At 43.4% G+C, this 26003-nt stretch overlaps 1 protein-coding gene across 5 annotated transcripts in view; it reads right to left on the bottom strand.

Annotated features, from left to right (window-relative positions):
* The window catches only part of DPP6 (dipeptidyl peptidase like 6), a 637674-nt gene that overhangs the window by 8073 nt on the left and 603598 nt on the right, over nucleotides 1-26003 (bottom strand). For all 5 annotated transcript variants that reach the window (XM_087712475.1, XM_087712477.1, XM_087712474.1 and 2 more), the window contains exons 16-22: nucleotides 25003-25121; nucleotides 18170-18217; nucleotides 11259-11357; nucleotides 6883-6952; nucleotides 1986-2180; nucleotides 1650-1704; nucleotides 177-288 (exon numbers count right to left, since the gene is read on the bottom strand). In XM_087712475.1, coding sequence (XP_087568601.1) covers nucleotides 177-288; nucleotides 1650-1704; nucleotides 1986-2180; nucleotides 6883-6952; nucleotides 11259-11357; nucleotides 18170-18217; nucleotides 25003-25121 — 698 coding nt within the window. The remainder of the gene's footprint in view (nucleotides 1-176; nucleotides 289-1649; nucleotides 1705-1985; nucleotides 2181-6882; nucleotides 6953-11258; nucleotides 11358-18169; nucleotides 18218-25002; nucleotides 25122-26003) is intronic.

The raw sequence follows: 26003 nt of genomic DNA, 5'->3' as shown, positions 1-26003 counted from the left end.
TTCTCAGCCAGAGAAAAGCCTCCACCTAGACGTTTCACTGGCCTGCCTGTTTTAATATTAACGTTTGCAACCTTAAGGAGCTCAAACCTGCTTTAGAGAGCAGAATGCTAAGATTCAACGCCATGCAATGAAAAACCTGCTTTTATTCCTATCAGCTCAATGAGGTCACTGTTTACCATACAATCTGAAGTCAGACAATGGGGAAACGGCCGCCCCACACGAGAAGGTTGGCTCTTTATTTTCTTCCCCAGAAAAGTGGATGTAGGAACTCAAGTAGCCACCATAATCCTGAGAGACAAAGAGAAGAGGAAAAAGAGATGAAAGAGCGGGACGTGCAAAGGGAAAATAATAATCAAGCAACCCCCAATTTCCATGGAGTTCTGGTTTGCACCTTTTCAAATACTTAAGAAGTGACAATGTCTTTAGTAAATCATGTCCCAGAACCTTGGGAGTACCAAAATCTCAAGAAGGCAGTACGGATAGTGATTGACATATGACTGCAATGACCCCTGCCCATTATCATCGTATGTTGGGACAGTTGGAATTTGAGTCGGTCATGCGAGTGACCTGATTTTATGATCTTTTATTTTTGCAGCAGATTAAATGAACGAGACAGTCGTAAAATGAATGCTGCAGCCATAAAGTGAACTGACTATTCACTATGGCTCGGTTTTTTATAAGAATTGGAATTAACTTCTGGTTTTCAGCAAAACCCGGTCATGGGACTATGGGACACTGTGAAGGATGACAAATGTGGCCAAGATACTGAGCGCCCAAACTGGGATGATGTGACCATGGGAGTGGGGGAGTTGACCTGACCATCAGAACTGGTTGTAACTCTCTTTTTCCAAGAAGGTTGCTAATGGTCGGTTGTAACTCAAGGACCTTCTTTACATCCATGTTCTCGTCGATTTCTTTTTCATTTTGGGAAGGGCTGCTATCCAAGGGACACCAGAACTGGGCAGTTTGCTCATCCCTGAGGCCTGAGCCCCATAATTTGCAGGATTAGTGCTACAAGGGATTTCCCTCAATGCAGTGGGGCAAAGTCTGTATCCTGCCTGCAGCCCCTTAGTATCTCTATTGAAGACCTTATAGCCATCTATGTCCTCTCTCTCCCCCCCTTTTTTTGGTAAGTCTTTGTCTCTGTGTGTGTATGTGGATATTTGTGGGCAAAATTTGAGGCCCACAACATTTTTCAGGAGTGGCTTGCCTTTCCAATTGCATTTGTGTCTAAAGTGGGATTAGAATTCATAGTTCCTACACCTTCATAGCCTCCCTGCCTCCAACCTTCTAGCCAACAACATCACAAGGGTTCTCAGAATAAACCTTAAACATAATTTGTCCAGCAAACTGCAGATCAAAATCCTGGAGGAATAGCAGTGAATACAGAGGGGGGGGTGGTTTACCAGAGGATTGCCACACACAAAAACTGTGAGCGTGCCTTCTGCATGCGCGCTTTACTCTCTCTCTTGCAGCTTACATGCATGCACGCGGCTTAGAAAACGCGGCTAAATAGGACGGCATAGAATGGGAGCGGGGTGTTGTGTGTTGCAGGCCATCTGCAGGTAACCACTATCGGTTTGCCTGAACCGCTGCGAACCGGCTGAATATCAACACTGGGTGAATAGCAGTGTTTCAAGGACACTCACCTTCCCAAACACAGCAACTCGAGTCTTATCAATAAATGCCTTTTCCAGCATTGCCCTGGAAAAAACAAAAACGAAGAAGATACGATTATGTTCAAGCTAACTCCTGTTAACTATAGCAAGGCCCAGCTTTGCCTTGATGCGTAGAAGTACAAATTGCCAAAAGGGAGAAATTACACTTGTACATTTGAACTCCTTGGCTGCCTTTTGATTGAGTGCTCAGATTTGCCTTTCTCCAAAAATTTACAAATGGTTTAGTATTTTGAAATAAATCATTGCAAGAATGCTGAGCATACAACTAGTGATTGGATTCAATTTCAGTGAGTTAAGGTCATTCACCGAACAGCCTCTGTCTGATCCTTTTCCTGAGCGGTGCCCAATTTTCTTTTGATGTCATGCAGGAGTTTAGTCCCTTGAAATCCACTTCCACGCCCGTCAAACTTCATCACGATGGCACTGTGGGAGCTGACCATGACACTTTCCCAGTTCACTTCAAACTTTTCAGTGACGCTTTGGGTGCCAGGAGTCCCGTCCCTGAAACAGAAGAACAACTTAGTGATTCTGCTGGGAGGGTGGGAGAATGGACAGGAGGGCCAGGAAGAACACCAGGGGGTAAAAAAAGGGGTGGTGGTGGTGGTTAAGAGAATACGCTAGTGTAAGGGCCACAAACTCCATTTTCTCTGACAAACGGCTGCAGGAAGCCATCGTGGCTGAAAACAGAGCGCGGGTGGGCCACACACAGCTTCCTTGAGCTCCGTTTTCTCTAGCAAAGGGCTGTAGGAGGCCATCAGAGTCGAAAACGGAGCCTTGATGAATGACATCAAGTTGGCCATGCCCACCCTGCCTGCACATCGCCCTCCCCCTGAGGTCAAACACAACCCTGATGCAGCCCTCAGTGAAATTGAATTTGACGCCCCTGTTCTAGTGGTTAAGACACCAGGCCTAGAAACTGGGAGACTGTGAGTTCCAGTCCCACGCTTAGCAGCTGGGTAATCTTGGGCCAATCACCAGGAGACTTTGAATTCTAGTCCTGCCTTAGCCGTGAAAGTCATCTAGGTGGCTTTTGCCCAAGGATCTACTGACCACAGTTCTACCAAGGAATTATTGAGTCTGTCCTTTGTACCTCAATAATTGTCTGGTTTGGCACAGCAACCAAACAGAAAAATAGAAAAAAACTATTTTTTCCCAGGGCTACAGGACAGGCAGCTATTTTATGATGCAACTTATTTAGGATATATAAGCTACATTTCTTCCTTGTCAATCTAGACAGTCAAATTTGATATCCTGAAGGCAGCTGCAAGCTAGTTAAGAGAAACGCAGACTATTACATCAACGGTGAATGCTGAAGAAGATATTTAGCGAGGCAATAATAATGTCACAAGTAGAGACCCTACATCAGAGGTGGTATTCAGCAGGTTCTGACCGGTTCTGGAGAACCGGTAGCGGAAATTTTGAGTAGTTCAGAGAACCGGTAAATACGACCTCTGACTGGCCCCATCCCCGTCTATTCTCTGCCCCCTGAGTCCTAGCTGATCGGGAGGGAATGGGGATTTTGCAGTAAACTTCCTCTGGAGTGGGGAGAGAATGGAGAGTTTATAGTATCCTTCCCTTGCCATGCCCACCATGCCATGCCATGCCCACCAAACCAAGGAAACAGAACCAGTAGTAAAAAAAATTTAATCCCACCATTGCCCTACATGACTATATGTGCATCTCTCTCTCTCTCTCTCTCCCTCCCTCCCTCCCTCTTTGAGATTGAGTGATTTACATTTATTTAGGGCCCACCCAAGCTGTGCTTTCTCATTCTGAAACAGTTCTAATCAAGTGTTGTTAGCTTGATGAGCACAAATCTTCCCTGGGTATTTGCATAACGAAGCACATTTTCCCAAGAGATAATTTTGATGTGAAGTAAGTGGGAGGGTTTGTGAGAGAGGTTTTTGTCCTCCCTTTAGACTGGCACACATTTGGACATTTAAAAATATATATATTTATTTACTGCATTTCAGAACCGCCCATCTCCATCCAGAGATGAGGTAGGGCTGCCAGTCCCCTGGCCTTCGGGAAAGAAGCCAAAAAAACAGGCTCTGCCTGCTTGTATGGGGAGTCCCAAAGGAGCATGAAGACATGGGGTGGGGTGGCGCACTGAGAGGCCCTCCCTTCACCTTTACAATTGATTTTTAATAGGACTTAATTATTCTTGCCTCCCTCTAAAAACAAAAAGCTCTGAAATTTTAATTCTTTCAGTTTTTACATGTTGTTTTTATATTCTGACATTCTATTGTAGCCCCATCCAGAGACCACCACTCTCAACTGAAAGGGCACCAACAAGCCCTCACGACTGCATGCTCCTTTGAGCTCCCCACACGACCATGCAGAGCCCATGTTTTGACTTCTTTCTGGAAGGCCAGGAGAGTGGAACTCCTCCTCCCCTCCAGAGCAGAGGTGGGTTGTTCCCGGTTCGGCTGAACCAGTAGCGGAATTCAGGCCTGGGTCACAGAACTGGCAGCAACCCAGGCCAGCCATGCCCCCAAACCGGTTCCCTCGTCACTGCCCATTCACTGTCATTTTGGTTTTTAGTGACTGCGTATGCGCATTTCACTGTAAATTTTTCTGTGCATGCGCAAAGAACAATTTACATTGAACAGCGCGTGCACACGAGAGCGTTGCAAACCAATAGTAAATGGTGGCACAGTGGTACTGCAACTAATTCTGCTTACTGCTGGCTGCTTGTAATTTGGCAGTTCAAATCTCACCAGGCTCAAGGCTGACTCAGCCTTCCATCCTTCCGAGGTGAGTAAAATGAGGACCCAGATTGTTGGGGGCAATAGGTTGACTCTGCAAACCGCTTAGAGACGGTTGTAAAGCAGAGGTGGGTTGCTCCCGGTTCGGCCTGGATCGGTTGAACCGGTAGTAGTGGTGGCAGGACGCTCCGTCCACCCACCCGGATGCTTCTGCGCATGCGCAGCATTGCACGCACGAGCGAAGCAGTAGTAAAACATTTGGAAACCCACCACTGCTCTAAAGCACCGTGAAGCGGTGTTTAAGTCTAAGTGCTATTGCTATATACACCAAATTAATTTACACTAATCTTTTATACTTTAAGAACTATACCAACATTATACACTAGAGAAAAAAGAAAAGAAAAAAGAAACAATGCATTTTGAAACCTACTTTATAAGCATAGAACTATATATTAAATTTTTTTGGTTCCAATGACAGGCGTCAGACCAATAAAAATTCATCCTAACCTCAGTTAACATATTAAGCTTAAGGGACTCCCTTTGGCTTTCCCTCGTAGAAGAAAATCTTGCTTCTTCTTGTTTGGAATGTATTTTAGATAAATATAAGCTTTTTTTCCCCCTCAAGAAATTCTTAACCTTATTTCCATAAATAAAAAAATCCCCAGCTTCTCTCTTGAGGACTTTAGATTAATTTGCAATTCTTCTTTCAATGTGGGACTTGCAATTAAACCATCGTTATGGTAGATACCATTGGTATCCGGTTTGCATAGACCCCTTTGCATTGTCAAATACTTGCACAATAACCTCAGTCCTTATATAAGATATAACAATCATAAAGTGACCAATCTAATTTTACGACTGTTTTTGTGGCGGTTGTTAAGCAAAGGTTGCGATTGTTAAGCAAACCAATAGTGTACAGTGGGCATGATTTTGCCCCCCCCAAAAAAGGGAAATCAATGCCAGTTTTCGGCAAAACCATTGTAAAATAGTCATATGACTGTGGGAAACTGCATATAGCTGTAAGCGAGTTCCAGTAGGTCTGTCGAAACTTCAAACAATTGCTAAGTGACTGGTCATAAGTTGGGGACTACTGTGGGTCTTCGGTTGTGTAATTGCCGCCACCCTCCAGATTTTTTTTTAATCCGCCAATTCTTCCCAGAAAGCCTGACAGTTTAGAATCTATGCACATATTTGGTTCAGCTATAAGCAAAGAGAGAGACAGAGAGAGAGAGCTCACGTAAAAATCCTACGGATCTTTAGAGAAGGGAGAAGACACACTGATCTAGTCCAAGGGACAAATCTTCCAGCATTAGACCCCCAGGAAAGCCTCCCTTTGGCCTCCAGGTTTCCTGGGTAGCATCGCCAAACTTCATATATGTTAACTGTGTCCAAACATGCATGTATCTGAGCATACCATGCTAAGTAAAGAAACAACATTAAGAACATAACACGCTCAACCAGGGTGGGCTTTAAAAATTTCAGCAATGGGATTCTCTGCCCGGTTGGTGGGCGGGTGTGGCCATGGTGGGCATGGCCTAGTTGGCCTCCTACACCACGGCGGGGTGGTGGTGTTTCACCTTCTGCAGGCTCTGGAGGCTTTCCTTGAGCCTCTGGGAGAGAGAAAACTGCCTCCCCCGGCCTCTAGAGACCTTTTCCCCTCCCTGAGTCTCCACGTGGACCCTGCACTTACCTTGCGTCAAAAATGGGCTGCATGGAGACTCCTGGGAGGGGAGGGGTGGGAAAGACGGGGCGGGGCCAGCCAGGAGTGGGATTTGGAGGTTCTCCGAACCGGCCATAACGTTAGTTACGGGTTCTCTAGAACCTGGGCGAATCCATAGTAGCCCACCCCACCCCTTCACCCTTGGGGGAGAAGGATGCCCCAAAACAAGGATATTGAATTTTGTTTTGGGGCATCCTTCTCCCCGCACCCTTGGCTTAGTTCTGGGGGTAGAAACCAAGAGATTGTGAGTTCTATTCCCTCCTTATGCTTGACAACAGCTGGCTGACTGTGAATCACCAGGAAACCATGAGTTCTAGTCCTGCCTTAGCCATGGTAGCCAGCTGGGTTACTTTGGGCTAGTTCTCTTCTCTCTCTCTCTCTCTCTCTCTCTCTCTCTCTCTCTCTCTCTCTCTCTCTCTCTCTCTCTCTCTCTCTCTCTCTCTCTCTCTCTCTCTCTCTCCCTCCCTCCCTCCCTCTCTCTCTGTCAGCCCACCCACCTTGCAGGATTGTTGTTGTTGTTGTTGTTGTGGGGAAAATCAGGAAGAAGTGGGACTATAAATCATGTTCATAAAGTATTTATTTGAAAAAATAATAATAAAGGCAGGAAATAATTAAACTAAGAATTCTTTCTAGAGTCACCTCCCTATTTGCTAAGTTTCCACCCTGGTTTTCCTAAGAAAGCCGTATCCTTACCCTCCTGAAATATCCCTCTTGTCAACTTGGCTGGCATTGCTGGCTCTAACTGGGAAATTATACCATTGTTATCGTTACTCACACAATGAGGAGCAAAGGGTAGTGCGTGTTTTCCATGAAAACGGCTGGCTTTAAAATTTGCAGTGGCAATTCTGCAAACAGAAGAAAAGAGAAGAAAGGAGGAGAGAAGCATTTAAGCACAAGGAAGGCTGTCATTACAACGAACAACCTTTTATTTCTTTCCTTTTTTGAGTACACTCGGGTACTTTTGGGTGGGAACAAAATGCCACTACAGAGAATGGCTCTGCAAATAACACCCTGGCAGAAGAGAAAGAAAATTGGCACGGCTACACAAAAGGCCACACATCTAACAAGGTGGTTCTCCGAGGCGCTTGGTCATGAATCAAACATGCAATTAGCGTGTGCTGATGTGTGTTTTTCCATCCGCTCAGCAGGTGGAGGAATGTCAGCCCTATCAAACAATGTTTGCAAGGAGAGCAAAGGAAAGAGAAACTCAAAATAAAACGCGAATCCTCTTCTCTAAAATGGAATAAAGTTGCTCTTTTTTTCTCCTCACAACAGATTTAAGATTAGATTTTCTTCAAGGGCATTTTAAATTCCAGGGGCTGGGCTGTCACCTCCTTCGCCCCTTGAAATGGTATAAATTGGATGAACTAAGAAGAGAAAATAGTTGCCTTTATGGAAACTTGTATCCTGAAGTTAACAGCTAAGCGTGCTTTTTCCTAAATGTATATTGGCACAAACATAAATAGGTTACTCCCAAGCTTATCCTTACTTTTATTTGGTTTTTAAAACGTGAACCGCTGGGCCAATTTACCAAAAGGATGGCAATTAAATTTCGAATTAGTGGCATTTGAAGGGCAGTAAACAGCCAAATGAGTTTTAGCGGTAAGCCTTTTATTTCATTGGGTCTAATTTATTGTTGTACGAGATTTGTAATAGAGAACGGGTTTGTAGCTATGATTCACATGGAGATCCCTTGGGAATGCAGCATACAGAGAATTAAGCAATAAGGGCTACTCTTGTAAATCTTTTAGGATCACAAAGAAGGAATTGTGCCCTATAATTACCACTTCATATTTGTGGGTTTCCCCATTAGCAAATGCTAAAGGTGAAGAGTGTGTTATGTGTGTTGAATTTTATACCATGCATCTTGTGTTTTGGATTTCTTGAGGACAAATCTTGGAGTCCTAGTGGGCAATCAGTTAAATATAAGCCAGCAATGTGTGGCGGCAGCCAAAAAAAGTCAACGCAATCCTAGGCTGCATTAACAGAGGAACAGAATCATGATTACATGAAGTTCTAGTACTGTTTTTTTTCAAAGCCTTAGTAAGACCACACTTAGAATATTGCATCCAGTTCTAGTCACCACGATATTAAAAAGATGTTGAGACTCTGGAAAGAGCGCAGAAAAAGAGCGAAAAAAAATGATTAGTACACTGGATGCTAAAATATACGAAGAACAGTTGTAGGAATTGAATATGTCTAGTCTACTGAAAAGAAGGACTAGGGGTGACAAGATAACAGTGCTTCAATATTTTAGGAGCTGCCACAAAGAAGTGAGGGGCAATCTATTGTCCAAAGCACTTATACATAGGACAAGAAACAATGGATGGAAGCTAATCAAGGAGAGAAGCAACTTGGGACTAAGGAGAAATTTCCTGATAGCGAGAACAATTTATCAGTGAAACAGTTTTCCTCCAGAAGTCGTGGGTGCTTCAACACTGAAGGTTTTTAAGAAGAAATTGGACAATCATTTGCCCAGAATGGTATAAATTCTCTGCTGGAGCAGGTGGGTTGGGTTACAAGATCACCAAGGTGATTCCAACTCTGTTATTCTTTAAAAAAAATCACAATTAGAGATTTAATCCAGATGTGATTGAATTGGTCTGAATTGAATTATGATTCAGCCACAATGTTATTGGAACAGGAATGATGGAAAGGCATGGTACGGTTTCGTAAAATGCCTCTGGGATGCAAGAACAGCAAAAATATCATAAACTATCTTCCTGTGATTATGAGGTGCTACAAATGTCACTAGATGCAGGCCTGTCACTGAGCACCTAGAATACGGTCCCGTGACAACAGAGGGTGGTAATTCTAGAATTTCAAAACTGAGTTGTAAGTCTCTTTCGGCAAGTCCTTCATAACTTCTAACAGTCACTAAGTGACTGTTCCTAATTCAGGAGGAACTTCAGTAATTGCAAGAGTTTTGAATAGGAAACAGATTTCTTTGAACTCTTCACCAACCTATTCTAATTTATTCCAATGTGATTTTTAGTGGGTTTGTCAAAAATCCGAAAGTAGAAAAATGTGCCAAACGAAATATAAATGGGAATTGCAGTGGGGCAATGATAGAAGCATGTATGTAAGAGCCGAGGTGGCACAGTGGTTAGGGTGCAGTACTGCAGGCCACTTCAGCTGACTGTTATCTGCAGTTCAGCGGTTCTAATCTCACTGGCTCAAGGTTGACTCAGCCTTCCATCCTTCCGAGGTGGGTGAAATGAGGACCCAGACTGTGGGGGCGATATGCTGACTCTGTAAACCGCTTAGAGAGGGCTGAAAGCCCTATGAAGCGGTATATAAGTCTAACTGCTATTGCTACTATTGCTATGTTTCTTTTATTACCGTGTTTTCCCGAAAATAAGACAGGGGTTTATTTTCTTTTGACCCCCGAAATAAGCGCTTGGCCTTATTTTCAGGGGGGGGGGTCTTATTATTTTTGAGATGCAGAAGGCAGTGAACATGGTCACCGCACGACTGCTGCTGTGTTGCAATATTTTCAGGGATTGCTTATTTTCAGGGGAGGGTTTATTTTAGCACATGCACTCAAAAGCCCGATTGGGCTTTTTATCCGCAGAGGCCTTATTTTCAGGGAAACAGGGTATATATCATCTCAGGAAGCCTCCTTTTGAGATGATTCAGGTTGTAGGAACAAGAATGATATGATTTGCCAAACACTTTTGGTGGATATCTCAGAAAACAGGGAAGTCTTATTATTTTTGAGATGCAGAAGGCCCCTTAACCTCTGACCGTGGCCCGTGAATCAGCTGATCCAGAGGCCCGTGAATCAGCTGAGCCAGAGAGGGCCGGAAGTTCTCTGTTTCTGGCGCACTCCTGCCAGCCCTAGTGTTTCTGAGACTGCCGTTCTTTTTGCGGACACCACAGAGAGAAGGGGCACAGTAGCTAGGGTTTGCGGGAGCAACCTCCACGAAGCCATTCCAGGTAGATGGCAGATGCATGTGGGGCTCGTGATGCATGTACCCTCTTTCCCCCCAGGAAATGGCGGGGACCAGCTGTGCATGCATTTAAATATTTTAGGGGAGGGCTTATTTTCAATGGGAGGGCTTATTTTAGCGCATGTGCTCAAAAACCTGATTGCTTATTATCTGGAGAGGTCTTATTTTTGGGGAAACAGGGTAACTGGATAGATCCTTTGGTCGGATGACTGTTAGCCAAAGTATCTTGGTGGTGGAGTTGACCAATGAAGAAAGCAAATCACAAAATATCTGGGGCTTCAGTAACTGTGCTCTGATGTCGCACATGTGTAGAAAAAGGGAGAATCTTGCGAGATGATAGTCATTTTCATTATGTTGATATGAGTTTTTGGTTCTGCTGACACCTCCATTTCTTAACCAATGAAAAATATCTTTACCAAGGAGATCTTTTCAGCCTACCAAGGAAATGGGAAGAGAGAAACAAAGAAGGAAAGGCAGATGGACAACAGGATGGCAAGTATTTACTCTGCCCATGATGGAAGCAGTACAACAACAGGAGTGTCTGCAGGATAGCAACCTGAAAAACAACCTGAAGTGTTGTGTCCAGGACACCCCATACAGGTGTCCTGGACCGCTGACCAATAAAAGGGCGGGGGAGAGGGTGTGACTTTGAAAAATTGTTTGATCACGCTCAACTTTTTTGACCTCTCTGGGACATTCTTGGCAAGTAATAAGAGCATTAAGCCTGGGAGCTGATTAACACATGGCGTGGAATCAAAACACACAACAATGTCTTGTGAGAGTATGTTTGATCTAGTAGTTTAAGGCAGCAGGCTAGAAACCAGACATTCTAGTTCCACCTTAGGTATGAAAGCTGGCTGGGTGACTTTGGGCCAATCACCAGGAGACTGTGAATTTTAGACCTGCTCTTGAGTTATTTATAAAAAATAATAACGGCAGAATATAAAGAAACAAGCAAATAAATGTTGGGTTGCTAGATCTCTATTGATCCTCTCTATGGATACATTCTGCTTTTGCATTGGGAGCTGCTACCCATCTTAATTGACTTAAATTTCTATTTTAGGGGATTTTTTATGTGGCATTATGCTTTTATCTATTTCTTTCTTTTTAAAACTGCCCCACTAGAATATGAGTTTTTCTAAATTAAAGACGTTATATGCCCTTAAATTCAACAATGGAAATAATCAGAATAACTTACTGTAATCCTGAATCTTGATATCAAGATATTCCCGCTTGGGCATCTGTCGTTCTGCGACTGTCTTCTGCACTCTGGCATTTACTTCAAGGTCAAACAGTTCTGCAAGAAGGAATAGGAAAGAGTCTCCTATCAGATGAGGAATTAACTAATTATACCCTGACTGAAAGAGCCACTATTTCTATGAAAGAAAGAAGGAAGGAAGGAAGAAAAGAAAGAAAAAAGAGGGAGGGAGAAAAGGAAGGAAAGAAAAATAAAAAAGAAAGGAGAGAAGGAAAGAAGGAAGAAAGGAAAGAAAAATAAATAAGAAAGAAAGAGGGAAGAAAGGAAGGAAAGGATGAAAAATAAATAAGAAAGAAAGAGGAAAAGAATGTAGGAAGGAAAGAATGAAGGAGGGGGGTAAGGAAGGAAAATAAATAAATAAGAAAGGAGGGAAGGAAGGAAGGAAGGAAGGAAGGAGTGAGCAAAAGAAGGAAGGAAAGAAAAATAAATAAGGAAGGAAGGAAGGAAGGAAGGAAGGAAGGAAGGAAGAAAGAAAGAAAGAAAGAAAGAAAGAAAGAAAGAAAGACCAGAATTTCCATTATGGAAGATTTGAAGTTAGAGTCAGTTTTGAAAAGGGCAGTTTCTACTACTTTGGAAATTGTTTTACTCCATTACAACAGGACAACAGGAGGGAGGTTCATTTCTTAGGATTTAGTCACCTGTTTTGGAGAGTTTAGCACAAGGGACACTCTTTCAATGCATTACTTTGACTGGTCACAGCAGCAGGATCCATACCAGGCAGATGTTGGAGATGCCTTGCTCATGGCACTGGCCATTCCCACCACTGATACCCTTGTCCAACTGTAGTCTCTTGGATATCAAAGAGGGCAGTGAGAAGCTGCTATGTAGAGAGCAGCAGATGGTTGACTTACAACCATTCATTTTGCCATCGTTCAAAATTACAACACCACTGAAAAAAATAAGTGATTTATGACCAGTTTTCACACTTACGACCATTTCAGCATCTGCATAGTCAGGGGCTCAAACTTTGGCTGCTTGGCAACTGGTGGGTATTTATAATGCTTGCAGTGTCCCAGGGTCCTTGGACTGTCCTTTGCAACCTTCTTAGGGAACTTCTTGAGCCCAAAGTTTCCATGGCTTGTCAAGACAGCAGTTAATCGAGTTGCACCCCATTTGGCAAGCTTTTTTTTTTTTTTAAAGTGAATCACTGCAGTTTTTAAGTGGATTGTGCTTTTGTTAAGCAAATTTGGCTTCCCCCCGTTGACTTTCCTTGATGGAAGCCGGTTGGAAGGTTGCCAATAGGGATCACATGATTCTGGTGAAGTGCCTGAATTTTGATCACGTGGCCATGGAGATGCTGCAAGGGTCCTAAGTTTGGAAACCAGTCATTGGTTACTTTTTTCAGTATTGCTGTAACTTTAAATGGGCACAAAACAAAGGGTTGGAAAACAAGGACTACCTATGCAGTAATCCTATGGGACCTGGGAGTCATGCCTTTTCAGGTACCTGTTTCCTGGAATGATCTACCCAAGACATATAATTGGCCTGAGTCCTGCAGGCCTTTAGAATGACAGTGAAAAACTGATCTGCCTCCTTGGATATTCCTTGGCTCGGGATATCAGGGCTCCCCTCTGGAAAAGTGTAATAAATTTGAGTTCCTGCTCACTGATTAATTACTGAACTAGGTAACAAAATCAGCATGAAAAGTGTAATAAATTTGAGTTCCTGCTCACTGATTAATTACTGAACTAGGTAACAAAATCAGCATGAAAAGTGTAATAAATTTGAGTTCCTGCTCACTGATTAATTACTGAACTAGGTAACAAAATCAGCATGAAAGAGTGTGAGGTTTGCTGCCTGTACTTGTACCACTAATGTTACCTAGTTCGGTAATGAAACATCTGCAAGCAAACAACCAAGCTCAGAGAGCACCAAGGACTCTATACCAGGGGTGAAATTCAGCAGGTTCGGGAGAACCGTAGCGGAAATTTTGAGTAGTTTGGAGAACTAGCAAATATCACCTCTGGCTGGCCCCAAAGTAGGGAGGGAATAGGGATTTTGCAGTATCCTTCCCCCAGGAAAGGGGAGGGAATAGAGATTCTTCCCCCAAGAATCGGGAGGGAATGGGGATTTTGCAGTATCCTTCCCCCAGGAAAGGGGAGGAAATAGGGATTTTGCAGTATCCTCCCCCCAGGAATGGGGATTTTGTAGTATCCTTCCCCCAGGAATGGGGATTTTGCAGTATCCTTCCCCCAGGAATGGTGAGGGAATGTGGATTTTGTAGTATCCTTCCCCCAGGAATGGTGAGGGAATGGGGATTTTGCAGTATCCTTCCCCCAGGAATGGGGATTTTGCAGTATCCTTCCCCCAGGAATGGTGAGGGAATGTGGATTTTGCAGTATCCTTCCCCCAGGAATGGTGAGGGAATGGGGATTTTGTAGTATCCTTCCCCCAGGAAAGGGGAGGAAATAGGGATTTTGCAGTATCCTCCCCCCAGGAATGGGGATTTTGTAGTATCCTTCCCCCAGGAATGGTGAGGGAATGGGGATTTTGTAGTATCCTTCCCCCAGGAATGGGGATTTTGCAGTATCCTTCCCCCAGGAATGGTGAGGGAATGGGGATTTTGTAGTATCCTTCCCCCAGGAATGGGGATTTTGCAGTATCCTTCCCCCAGGAATGGTGAGGGAATGGGGATTTTGTAGTATCCTTCCCCCAGGAATGGGGATTTTGCAGTATCCTTCCCCCAGGAATGGTGAGGGAATGGGGATTTTGCAGTATCCTTCCCCCAGGAAAGGGGAGGAAATAGGGATTTTGCAGTATCCTCCCCCCAGGAATGGGGATTTTGCAGTATCCTTCCCCTGCCACGTCCAGCATGCCACACCCACAGAACCGGTAGTATCAAATTGAATTTCACCACTGCTCTATATACCTTTCTTCATACTGGAGGGCACTTTTGAGAACTAATAGAGAAGGGTCAGTGGTGGGATCCTGCCAGTTTAACAACTGGTTTGGTGATTGAGTGCTTTGCGGGTGCGGTGTTAAGAATACTTATCTTCTGCGTTACTGCTGGGGAGTATCACAGATGAGGCGCAGCAAAACACTCTGCCGCACAAAGCAGCTGAGAAGACGTAGGTCAGTATAGCACAGGGGCGGATGGGCAGGCCCAACTGATCGTCAGAGCGAACCGGTTCACTGTCAGCTGATCATCGGAGCTACCGATTCACCTGAACTTGTCTGAACTGGTAGAATCCCACCCCTGAGTGGGTTCCTTGGTGCTCTCTGAGCTGACGCTTTCTTGCAGAGATTTCATTACCCCAAATTAGGTAACATCATCAGTGCTAGCAAGGAGTGATGTTTGCTGTCAGTTTATATCCTGGTGTCTTGCCTGTCAGTGTGGGTGGGTACAGTCCAGTGATGGGTTCCGGATCCTGCTGCAACCAGTATGCTGCCACAGTGCCAAATGGGGTTATTAGGACAGGGACGGTAGGCACGTTGGTGCGCTTATGCATACCCCTTACAGACCTTTTAGGAATGAGGTGAGGTTGACAGTAGACAGTCTAAAGTTAAAGTTTTGGGGGTTTGGGGAAGAAACCACTGAATCAGGTAACACATTCCAAGCATTGACCACTCTGTTGCTGAAATCATATTTTCTACAATCGAGTTTGGAGCAGTTTACCTTGAATTTCTATCTATTATGCGCTCGTGTATTGTTGTGGTTGAAGCTGAAGTAGTCACTGACAGGTAGGACTTTGTAGCAGATAATTTTATGTACTATGCTTAGGTCAGACTGAAGGTTGTGTAGTTCTAAGTTGTCTAAGTTCAAAATTTCAAGCCTGGTGAGCAGAGGAGCGGAGGACTCTTCTCGTGAAATACCTCTGGACTCGCTCAATTGTATTAATGTCCAATATGCAGTGTGGGTTCCAGACAGATGAGCTGTTTTCGAGAATTGGTCTAGCAAATGCTTTGTATGCTCTGGTTAGAAGTACAGTGTTGCCTAGGGGTGGGTTGCTAATCCCGTTCCAACCAGTTCGGTTGGAACGGGGCCAGCGGCGTCCTCGTACACGTGCGCAGTTCACACATGTGTCTTAGCGCCTGCGCAATGCTCCAGCTGCTCGCGGAGACTCGTGCAGGCGCTGTATGTGCCATCCAGCTGCTTGCGGAGAATCGCGCAGGCACTGTATGTGCCATGCACCTGCGTGGAAGCACAGAAGCCTTCAAAGACCGGTAAGGAGCGCGGGCGGGCGGGTGGGCCCTTTGCCGTTCCCGGAAGTAAGTAACTTCCAGGTTCGCTGACCAACCGGTTCGCGGGGACCGCCGCAAACCGGTTGAAACCCACCCCTGGTGTCGCCAGAGAAGGAGATGTAATGGTTCCATGTTAAAAAGTTCTTCCTGGAAAATCTCCCTCTCATTTTTGTTGAAATCATAACTCCAGCAAAAAAATGCCAAAGCATCAGACAATTAAGTCTGACTGCATGTTGGAATCCTCATTTAATTATCGCTTGCCCAATTAGCCTTATCAGCAAAAGGAGGCTGGCCCGTCTGGGACCCGAGAGCAGCCGTCCTGTTTGCTCTCATAATTGCATTCGCAGAAAAGGACAGACGAAATAAGAGCAGGCTGACAGATTTAGAGATTTCTGAATGCATCTCCCAAAACCTCCCGCCCGCTGGGAATTCTTGCCTGCGCTGTTCAGACAACCAGTCCTTAATTAAATATAAGCAGATGGTAATATTGGGTGGGATTTACAGTTATCAGATTATTGTAGAAGGCTCTCATATTATGGAATAGAACTGTTTTGTGAATAAGGGGTGCTTACAATAGTTCCTTCTATTCATTACAGCAAGAGGGGCCTGCATAATAAAACCATCGGCGTCCTTAATCACATGCACAAGAGACCCACAGGGAGAATGGCTTTCTATCTATCTACCAATAACCTTTTATTCACTCTCTGCAATCTCCCCCAAAGTGGCTTCTTTGCCCTTCTCTGCCCTTAGTTCCTCTATCTGCTCTACAGCATTTCCTGCTTGCCCCCTGTGCGTTTATTGATTTTGGCATTTATTTATTTTATGAACTGAGTCAGGCCAATGGATCTTCTTTTATTGTGGTCTCCAGTGTAGTCCTTCTTTTGAACATCTACTTGCTTTCAATCCACACTGCAAAATTAGACATTTGGGGGGGTGTAAAACCCAACCCAACGTAAGGTAAAGGTTCCCCTCACACATATGTGCTAGTCGTTCCCGACTCTAGGGGACGGTGCTCATCTATGTTTCAAAGCTGAAGAGCCAGCCCTGTCTGAAGTCATCTCCATGGTCATGTGGCCAGCATGACTAAACGCAGAAGGAGCACGGAACGCTGTTACCTTCCCACCAAAGTGGTTCCTATTTTTCTACTTGCATTTTTATGTTCTTTTGAACTGCAAGGTTGGCAGAAGCTGGGACAAGTAACGGGAGCTCACTCCATTACATGGCGCTGGGGATTAGAACCGCCAAACTGCCGACCTTTCTGATCAAAAAGGTCAGCGTCTTAGCCACTGAGCCACCCTGTCCCTTCAACCTAACATACACTTTATTTTCTTTAGTCTACATATTCTCCCCATCCCAGTGGTGGGTTCCTACAGGTTCGGCCCAATTTGGCCGAACTGGTAGTGGTTTGGTGACCCAGATTGCTGGAACCGGCAGTGACCCAGGCCTGCCACATCCCCAAACCGGTTCTCCGGGTAGCGCCATAAAATCAAATCTTGATTTTTTTCTTCTGCGCATAGCAATTTTATTGCACTGCGCATGCATGCACAGCTTGCATCAAGCATCAAACTGGCAGTACTGACTATCGGAACTCCCCACTGCCCCACCCCCCAAATCTGGTGCATTATCTATTATGTAAATAATAAAGTCGAAAAAAGGTGAACAACCTTTTTGCAGAACACTAGATACGTTGCGGCTGGGTGTGACAAGGAATGGCTGGGAGGGGAGGAGCCAGGTGAGGCACCCTTGATGTGATTGACATTGAGATGGCCATGCCCACCCAGTCACATGGCCACCCAGCCACGCCCACCTCACCATGCCCACAGAACCTGTTGTTAAATTATTTGAATCCCACCACTGGATGAGATGGTTCCTCAGGTAGCATGGACCTATTCCATTTTCATAGTCTTACATGCATCTAGGTTGCTGGTTTGCAACCATTAAACATGACATCAGATACACTGCGTTGTTTCTTTACCTAGTGGAAAGACCAACTGCGTGATTCTATTCCCCCAATTTCTCTAAGTTTATCTCACACAATAAAACTACCGTATTTTTCGGAGTATAAGAAAAAAAGAGGCTGAATAATCTGGGTGCGTCTTATACACTGAATATAGCATTTTTTGCCTCCCGAAACCCCGCCTCCTTCACCAAAATGGCCATGCATTGCCTTTAGGAGGCTTTCAGAGAGCTCCTTTTTGCTCAATTTTGGCCCCCCCAACCCCCAGACGCATTCTATAGGCTTCCTAAAGGCTACCCATGCCATTTTTTTTAACAAAAAAGGCTTGTTTTTGAGAACAATTGGCTGTTTTTTGCTCATTCCCGCCACCCCCCCCCTTGGAGGAACACTCTAATTGCCTCCTAAGGGCTATTCATGCCCTTTTTTGGGGAAAAAACCCAGGCCCATTTTCGTGAAAAATGGGCCGTTTTGGGGAGGTTTGCAGAGTACAAAAACTTTTTTTAAAATTTGCCTCTTCAAAACCTTGGTGCGTCTTATACTCTGGTGCGTCTTATACTCTGGTGCGTCTTATACTCCGAAAAATACAGTAACATCCCCAAATATTAGTTAGCTTTTTACTCATTGGAACTCTGTCTTTTGATCTCTGCTGGGCCTGCTGTCTTTCCTTTCGAAGATCTCCCAATATCAAAAGCCCTCCCTTGCAAGTACTTACTTTCTGTATCGGATGTTCTGTGGACAGTTACCATTGGAATTCGTGGACCTTGAAAAAAAAGAAAGAAAATGCATTTATATTTAAGAAAATGCATCTAAACTGATATTCAGGGCTAGATGTTAAATCCCTGCCCTATTACATTGGAAAGCTGATCTAAGCAAACAGTTGCCCGAAGATAATTAATAGGCATCAACCAAAAACATGGAAGATAGACAGACTCTCCCAATGGAGCACCCACTTGCTCCATCTTCCCTAATTTGTCAATATTTTAATTAGTGCAAACACAATTAAAATAATTTGTTTTAGATTATTTTAATGCTGTACTATGTATATGACACAAAGGATTATACTTCTCAGATAACTCGTTGTGCGAAGGAGAAAATAAAGCTCTAAGAATGCAAACTTTTCCAGCAGGATATAAATGGATCTTTAAGCACTGCTTCCTGCCAACTTTGTTTACAGCGATGTTGCCTTCTTCTTTTTTTTTTTTTTTTTTTTTTTAAAAAACACAATCTTCTAGACACAGCAATGGGTTTCATATTTTGCTACACTGGTTTGTGGGTGCATGCACCCCTTCCGCACCTGTGCCCGCCCTTCTGTTCTAGTGTTTAGTGCCCTATGGCCTCGTTTTGAGGGTAGAAGTGGAAGCAATTTATGTCCAGGATGTAAGGGGTCTGTAGATATGTTCATAGCTTTCTTTTTGACTCGTGCCGTGTACAAGGCCCACAATGGAAGGCAGGTTGGTAGCCATTGTTTTTTCCGCAGTTCTAATTAGCCTCTGAAGTTTGTCTTGTTTGGTTGCAGAGCCAAACCAGACAGTTATAGAGGTGCAGATCTCTCTCCCTCTCTCTCTCTCTCTCTCTCTCTCTTTCCCTCCCTCCCTCTCTCTCTCACACACAAACATTGCTAAATTTCAATTCCCAGAATTCCTAAGCAGCCAATAGGACAGCATAGTGTCGGGGCGGATGGGCAGGCCCACAGGTGATTTCTGCTACCGGTTCGGATGAATCGGTCTAAACAGGCAGAATACCACGGCTGCCTAGACGCCAAAATGCACCCACCCTGTTTAAAATAAATAAATAAAGTGATCCAAAAACTAAAGCAGGATAAGTTATATTTGAACCAATTCAAATGGCCATGTACTGTGTGTCACAGCCACCTGCTCAATGGATCAGCTAAAGCCACCCATTGTTACCCAGATGCTTGAAAGTTCCAAATGAGACTTCCAACCCCCAAAATTGCAATCAATCCATATATTCCTATATTCCATTCCACATGGAATGGAAATAAAGAAGGAATCTTTGTGGTCAAAGGAAGGGAATGTATAGCTCTGAATTATCGACAATAGTCTTCCACTTGTGACTGCCACTTAGTGGCTATTTGAAGTTATGGAGGACCTGCCAAGAGACTATTTATAACCCAGATAGTTTCTCGCGCCCCCCCAATGGTCATGTGACCGAACCTTGGGAACTCAGAAGTCAGAATGTATTTACAGCTGCTCGTAGTGTCCCACAGTCACGTGGCCATATTTCAAGAGAGTTTTGGTGAAAATTGGCATTTATTTCCATTTTTTAAAGTAAAACGGCACTCCTAGCGAACCATTGGTTCACTTAAGGACATGCCGTTTGCTTTATAACCAGTGTTTGCTTAACAGCTGCCGTGAACATTGTAAAAAAAATGACTGCCATTATGCCAGTGATAGGGAAGCTCCCATTGTGGGTTATAATGGGTAGCTAGCTCCACAATTACAGTCAAGTCTACTTGTAATTGTGAGGCTAGCTGTATACCATATTTTTTGGAGTATAAAACACACCTTTTTATCCCCCAAAAGAGGGTGAAAATCTGGGTGCATCTTATACACCGAATACACCATTTTTTGGCCTCCCGAAACCTCACCCCCTTTGCAAAAAATGGGCCCATTTTCATGAAAAATGGGCCTGTTTTTGCCCCCCACCCCCAGAGCACTTTACAGGCCTCTCAAACTCTCTGCATGCTCCATTTTTCACAAAAAGTGAGGCATGCAGGGGGGGTTGGAGGCCTGCAGAGTTCAAAAACTTTTTTTAAAAAATTTACCTCTTCAAAATCTTGGTGCGTCTTATACTCTGGTGCGTCTTATAGTCCGGAAAATACAGTAAATAATGTCAACAACACTTATTTGGATTTGAAGCCCCAATAAGGTGCTCGACATGGTCCCTGCCCTGGCCATATTGTTTTGCTCTCTCCATTTTATTTTTTTTAACCTTCTTTAAAAACAATGAATAATGCAAAGCAAGGCAATTCGATATAAATGCAGCCGCTTGACAACTGGCATGTATTTACAATGGCTGAACTGGCATCCTATGGATTGCTATCTGCTACGTTCCCAGCAAGCCAAGTTAGTGGGGGAGCCAAATTCACTTAATGACTGTGTGATTCACTTAACAACTAGGGCAAAAGGTCATTAAGTCAGGCACAAATCACTTAGCAACCGCTTTCCTTAGGAATGGATATTCTGGTCCAAACTGTGCTCATAAGTTAGGACTACCTGTATCACCTCTTTTTAAGTGCATTGGAAGAGGTGTATAAAAATGAGTTGAGCTTGATTGTGCAGTTGTGATGGTCCACTAGAGCAGTGGTCTCCAACTTTGGCAACTTTAAGACCTGTGGACTTCAACTCCCAGAGTTCCTCAGCCAGCAAAGCTGGCTGAGGAACTCTGGGACTTGAAGTCCACAAGTCTTAAAGTTGCCAAGGTTGGAAACCACTGCACTAGAGTATCTGGAAATCCTGATGTGTGTATCCAATAAGCATATGGTCATACGTGTTTACTAAAGCTGTGCAGTGAATGGGAAAATATGATTTAGAACATGGATAAGCACACATGAAGCACCTGTCACTCTTCCATATAACAAACTTATCTTTCTCATGGAATCTAATTTAAGTGTCTGTAAGGGATTGTCAACAGGCGCTCCATGCATTCTCACACATACTCTAAAATCAGGGGTGTCAAACGTGTGCCGTCACATTGCCATCATGTAACATATTTTTATACCCTTTCCTGCAGTTGCCTCTAGCAGCTTCATAAAAACAAAGTACCTTAATCTCAAAAGTATTTCAAAGGCACCTCTATTTTGAACTGGAACTGGGAAGTACAGAAGAGCAACAAAGATTCTGGATAGCCAGAATACAGAACATGAAATCAGGGTATCCAAGCTTCAATTAAGGATCAAATGAGAAATGTCACTGTGCTCCGTCAAAATTGCTGAGAAGTAAAAGGAATTTTGGGGGTCTTCTAACAAGAGATAGAAAGAGGAAAGGGGGGGAGAGGAAAGTTTAAGTCTGGAAAAAGAGGTATTTTCTAAAGAGCACCAAGGTTGTTTTCTTCCTAAGTTGACAGAGTGTTACATGATTAAAAATAGGCATTATTCCAGAAAAAAATCTGAGTAAATTGTTATGGGCTATTCCAGGGGTGGGTTCCGGATTTTTTTACTGCCGCTCAGGGACGCGCTTCAGGCATGGGCGCACTTGATGTGCACTTTGCGTGCATGCGCAGAAGCAGAAAACAAGTCTACAACACCACCGATAAAACTAGTTCGGGAGACCAAGTTACTATCTACTCTACCGAACTGGTCCGAACCGGTAGGAACCCACCTCTGGGCTATTCTATACCAATCTTTCTAAAGACATTTGCATGCTCCCTTGGGATCTATGGACTGTATTTTCTTTAATTATCCTACATTTATATAGCTGTTTTCATCTCACAACCTGCTTTCCGCTTTTGCACAGTCCTTTCTAAACTAAGGAAAACCCGGGGGGGGGGGGACCCACAATTAAGGAAGCTTTAAAGAAATCAAGGTTGCCATTTGATGTGCAGCCCTTCTGAAATATTGTTCCACTGCACTGCAAAACATTTTCCTTGCAAATGTTCATGTATTTATGGTTTCCCGAGTAACAGCCAAATTCAACACCTCTAAACACTGGGAATGCATAATGCTTTTGTGTGTGTACACATGTATGTTACTTCCAGATGAATGTAACCTTGCAATCAATATTTCTCTCTCTCTTCTTTCGTTCAATGATTGACCCTTTTCCCATCTCCCACATTTTAATATAGGTGTAAATGTACCCACAATTATATTTCATTTGATGTTGGCAGAAAAGAAAATCCATACTGTGAGAACACACAAAATGATAGTTGTTGCTATTCAAGCATTCAGTTGCTCAGGGAATGGCAAAAAAGAAATGCTTTTAGATGATGCTTTGTTTGCATCATTTAAAAGACTGATTCATAGTTAGAAATAATATTAAAATTGTTTTATAAGTCTAGACTTTCTTTTGCCACTACTTTTCACTTAGTTACATAACGGTCGCACTTGCAACGGTGCCGTTTAAAAGAAATGCCATTTTCCATCCATCCATCACCCACCTAGATCTGGGGCCAAAGGAAGCAATTAAAATAATCAAAGTTTAATTAAATTTTAATTTAATTAAAAATTAAATTTTCCATGTTTTGGGAAAACCCCGTTTTTGCCTTTCCAAAGCACGTTTTTATTTTTATTTAAAGGAGTAACAACAGAGATGGGCAACATATAAATTTTAAAAACGAATAAAATAAAATAAAGCCAATACAAAATCACGACAATGAGTAATCGGTATTCTGGGATAACTATCAAGAAACATAAAAATGTGGGGAAGGTTTTTTGTTTTTTTTTAAAGGTGATAAGGAAATAATCGTTTTGTTCTTTTTGTAGTTAAAAAGAAAAAGAAAAAAAGCTCTCCTCTTCAAATATTCTCAGAAAATTTCAGAGAAACAAATATTTTCCTACATAACCAACAATGAAAACGCTCCACACAGTCTCCATCAGAGTATCTTTCCAGCAATGATGAATGATTTAAAAGAGCAGCTGGAGATATGGAGATCACATGCAGCCCCTGGATGGTACAAAGGGGCTAATTGGCAAGAGCAGATCTCCCCTCCCTGCGGCCCCCACCCTCTCCCACCACCAGCATATGGCTTCCGGGATCTCTTTATTTGCTAGGCCATGAATTATGGATCACTATAATGCATTGAAATCTCATATACCAAGGCCGTATTATCATACTAATAAACAAAGACCCCAGGAGCACTTTTCAATCCCTGGCTGTAATTAAAAGCTGTGTGCTGCCAGTAATATTCTCCGAGTCAATAACAGAGACAAATGTTTCTGGCATTTGCTGGGGATCACAGATTTCTTTTCTTTAAGGTCCTAAATGGTTTTTTTTTTTTTTTTGAGCTTTGAAAGTATTGGCAAACACTCCCCCCAATACATATTCATAGCTTTGTACAGGGGTAGCTGCAGGGGGCTAGGTCGAAAAAAACTCAAGATGCTATGGAAGTCCTCGCCATTTTTGATGTGTGTCACCACAGCATCCTTGATTTTTTTCAAATCTCTTCTGCAGACTTTCCGTCTATCTATCATCTATCTATCTATCTATCTCTCTATCTATCTATCTATCTATCTATCTATCTATCTATCTATCTATCTATCTATCTATCTATCTATCTATCTATCTACCTACCTACCTACCTACCTACCTACCTACCTACCTACCTACCTACCTACACACACACACACACACACACACACACACACCATATTTTTCGGAGGATAAGAGGCTCCAAAGTATAAGACACACCTAGCTTTTGGGGCAGAAAACAAGAAAAAAAAATCTGCCTCCCATCAATTTGCCTCCTTGCAGCAAACAGCAAACAGCCAATTTCAGTTTCAGCACAGTCTGATTAGCACAAGCAGCTGATTGTCGGTTGGATCAATCAGCTGTTTCAGGCTGTAGGAATTGCCATAGCCTATTGCCGCCTCCACACGCCTAATTTTCAGCCTCCGCACCCCTCATTTTCGTTCTCCATGCTGCCCATTTTCCACCTGTCCTGGGTGGAAAATGGGACGCAAGGAGGTAGCAATAGGCAATGGCAATCCCTGCAGCCTGAAACAGCTGATAGTCGGGAGGCTGATCCATCTGACAATCAGCTGCTTGTTACCCGGGAAAGCCAGATGGGTAACCTTGGAACAATCCTCCCCAACCCACCTCACAGGGCTCTTGGGGAAAAAATAGGAAGAGAACGTCGTGTTGAATATCTATGGAGATTCTCAGTCATCCAGGTTTTGGTTGTCCCAAAGGTGCTTTTTCAAGAAGCAATTGGACTTTGTGTTTTTGTTGAAGAAATTTCACTTCTCATCCAAATAGTTTCTTCAGCTTCTCATCCAAGAAGCTTCTTCAGCTTCTGATCCAAGAAGTTTCTTCAGCTTCTGATCCAAGAAGCTTCTTCAGCTTCTGATCCAAATAGTTTCTTCAGCTTCTGATCCAAGAAGCTTCTTCAGCTTCTGATCCAAGAAGTTTCTTCAGCTTCTCATCCAAGAACTTTCTTCAGCTTCTCATCCAAGAACTTTCTTCAGCTTCTCACCCAAGAACTTTCTTCAGCTTCTTGGAGAGGTGAAGAAGCTTTTTGGATGAGAAGCAAAACGTCTTCAAAGAAAAACTAGAAAGACCAGTTGCCTCTTGATAAAAAGCACCTTGGGGTCGTGTTGAATAAGTTCACCACCTTATTTGTAAAAACAATAAAGGCAGAATATAAATGAATACATAATAAAAGTGTGAGGAATGGTTTAAGTCACTTTTTTTTAGTGCTGTTGTAATTTTGAACGATTACTAACAGTTGTAAGTCGAGGAGTACCTCTTTTCATTTGTATTCCAGTTCCTTCCCAATAATCTCTGAATGAACTTAATGAATGCACTTTTTGTGGTATCAACTTTTTTACGGAAGGCCTGAAATAAATGGGTGATTATGCATAACGCCTACCTTCACAGGTCAACAGGAAATATGCCATGTTGTGGCTGAATACTGCACGGAAGTAAGTGCAGTTGTTAATCAAATCACAAGAGAGACATTGTCGGTTGAAGTTCCCCTTGGTGCTTGCACTGTAACAAATAAAGAAAAACAAAGAGGCTTAATTATCAAAAAGCAAAAAAAGGCGGGAAGAGTATTTATTAATGTTTGATCTAATCAACTAATCAAGGAGAGAAGCAACTTAGAACTAAGGAGAAATTTCCTGATAGTTAGAACAATTAATCGGTGGAACAGAAGTTGCCTCCAGAAGTTGTGAATGCCCCAACACTGGAAGTTTTTAAGAAGATGTTGGACAGCCATTTGTCTGAAATGGTATAGGGTTTCCTGCCTAGGCAGGGGGCTGGACTAGAAGACCTCCAAGGTCCCTTCCAACTCTGCTATTGTATTATATTCTGTTCTGTTCTGTCTATTCTATTCTAGACCCCAAGGTGATTTATGCCTCAAATTCAGTCTTCCTCAATCTGATTCTATCCAGATGAGTTGCAATCCCCGTGGGCTGGGAATTCTGGGAGGTTACAGCCCCACATATTTCAAAAGGTGTGGGAGACAAAACTGGATAAGTAGATAGTATTGGGCCAGGTGGATGAACAATCTCTCAAAATGCCAGGCAGCTTTCTATGTATTCCTAATGGCTACATTCATTCGTTCGTTCCTTCCTTCATTTTTTTAAGTTTTATCCTGCCTTTATTAGTTTATCAGTAACTCAAGGCAGTGAACTTCCTCCACAACAACAGCCCTGTGAGGTGGATTGAACTGAGATTGAGGAAGTGTTCCAAAGTCACTCATCTGGCTTCCATGCCTAAGGCAGGACTAGAACTCACCATCTCCTGGTGATTGGCTCACAGTCACCAGCTGGCTTTCCTGGCTAAGGTTAGACTAGAACTCACTTTCTCCTGGGGACTCGCTCAGTCACCAAGCTGGCTTTCATGCCTAAGGTGGGGCTAGAACTCACA

Source organism: Thamnophis sirtalis, unplaced genomic scaffold (assembly GCF_051295495.1).
Source record: "Thamnophis sirtalis isolate CommonGarterSnake01/CBP01778 unplaced genomic scaffold, rThaSir2_p1.2 scaffold_4, whole genome shotgun sequence".
In the NCBI taxonomy this organism is placed as follows: Eukaryota; Metazoa; Chordata; class Lepidosauria; order Squamata; family Natricidae; genus Thamnophis; species Thamnophis sirtalis.
This window is presented reverse-complemented; position numbering and strand designations above follow the sequence as displayed.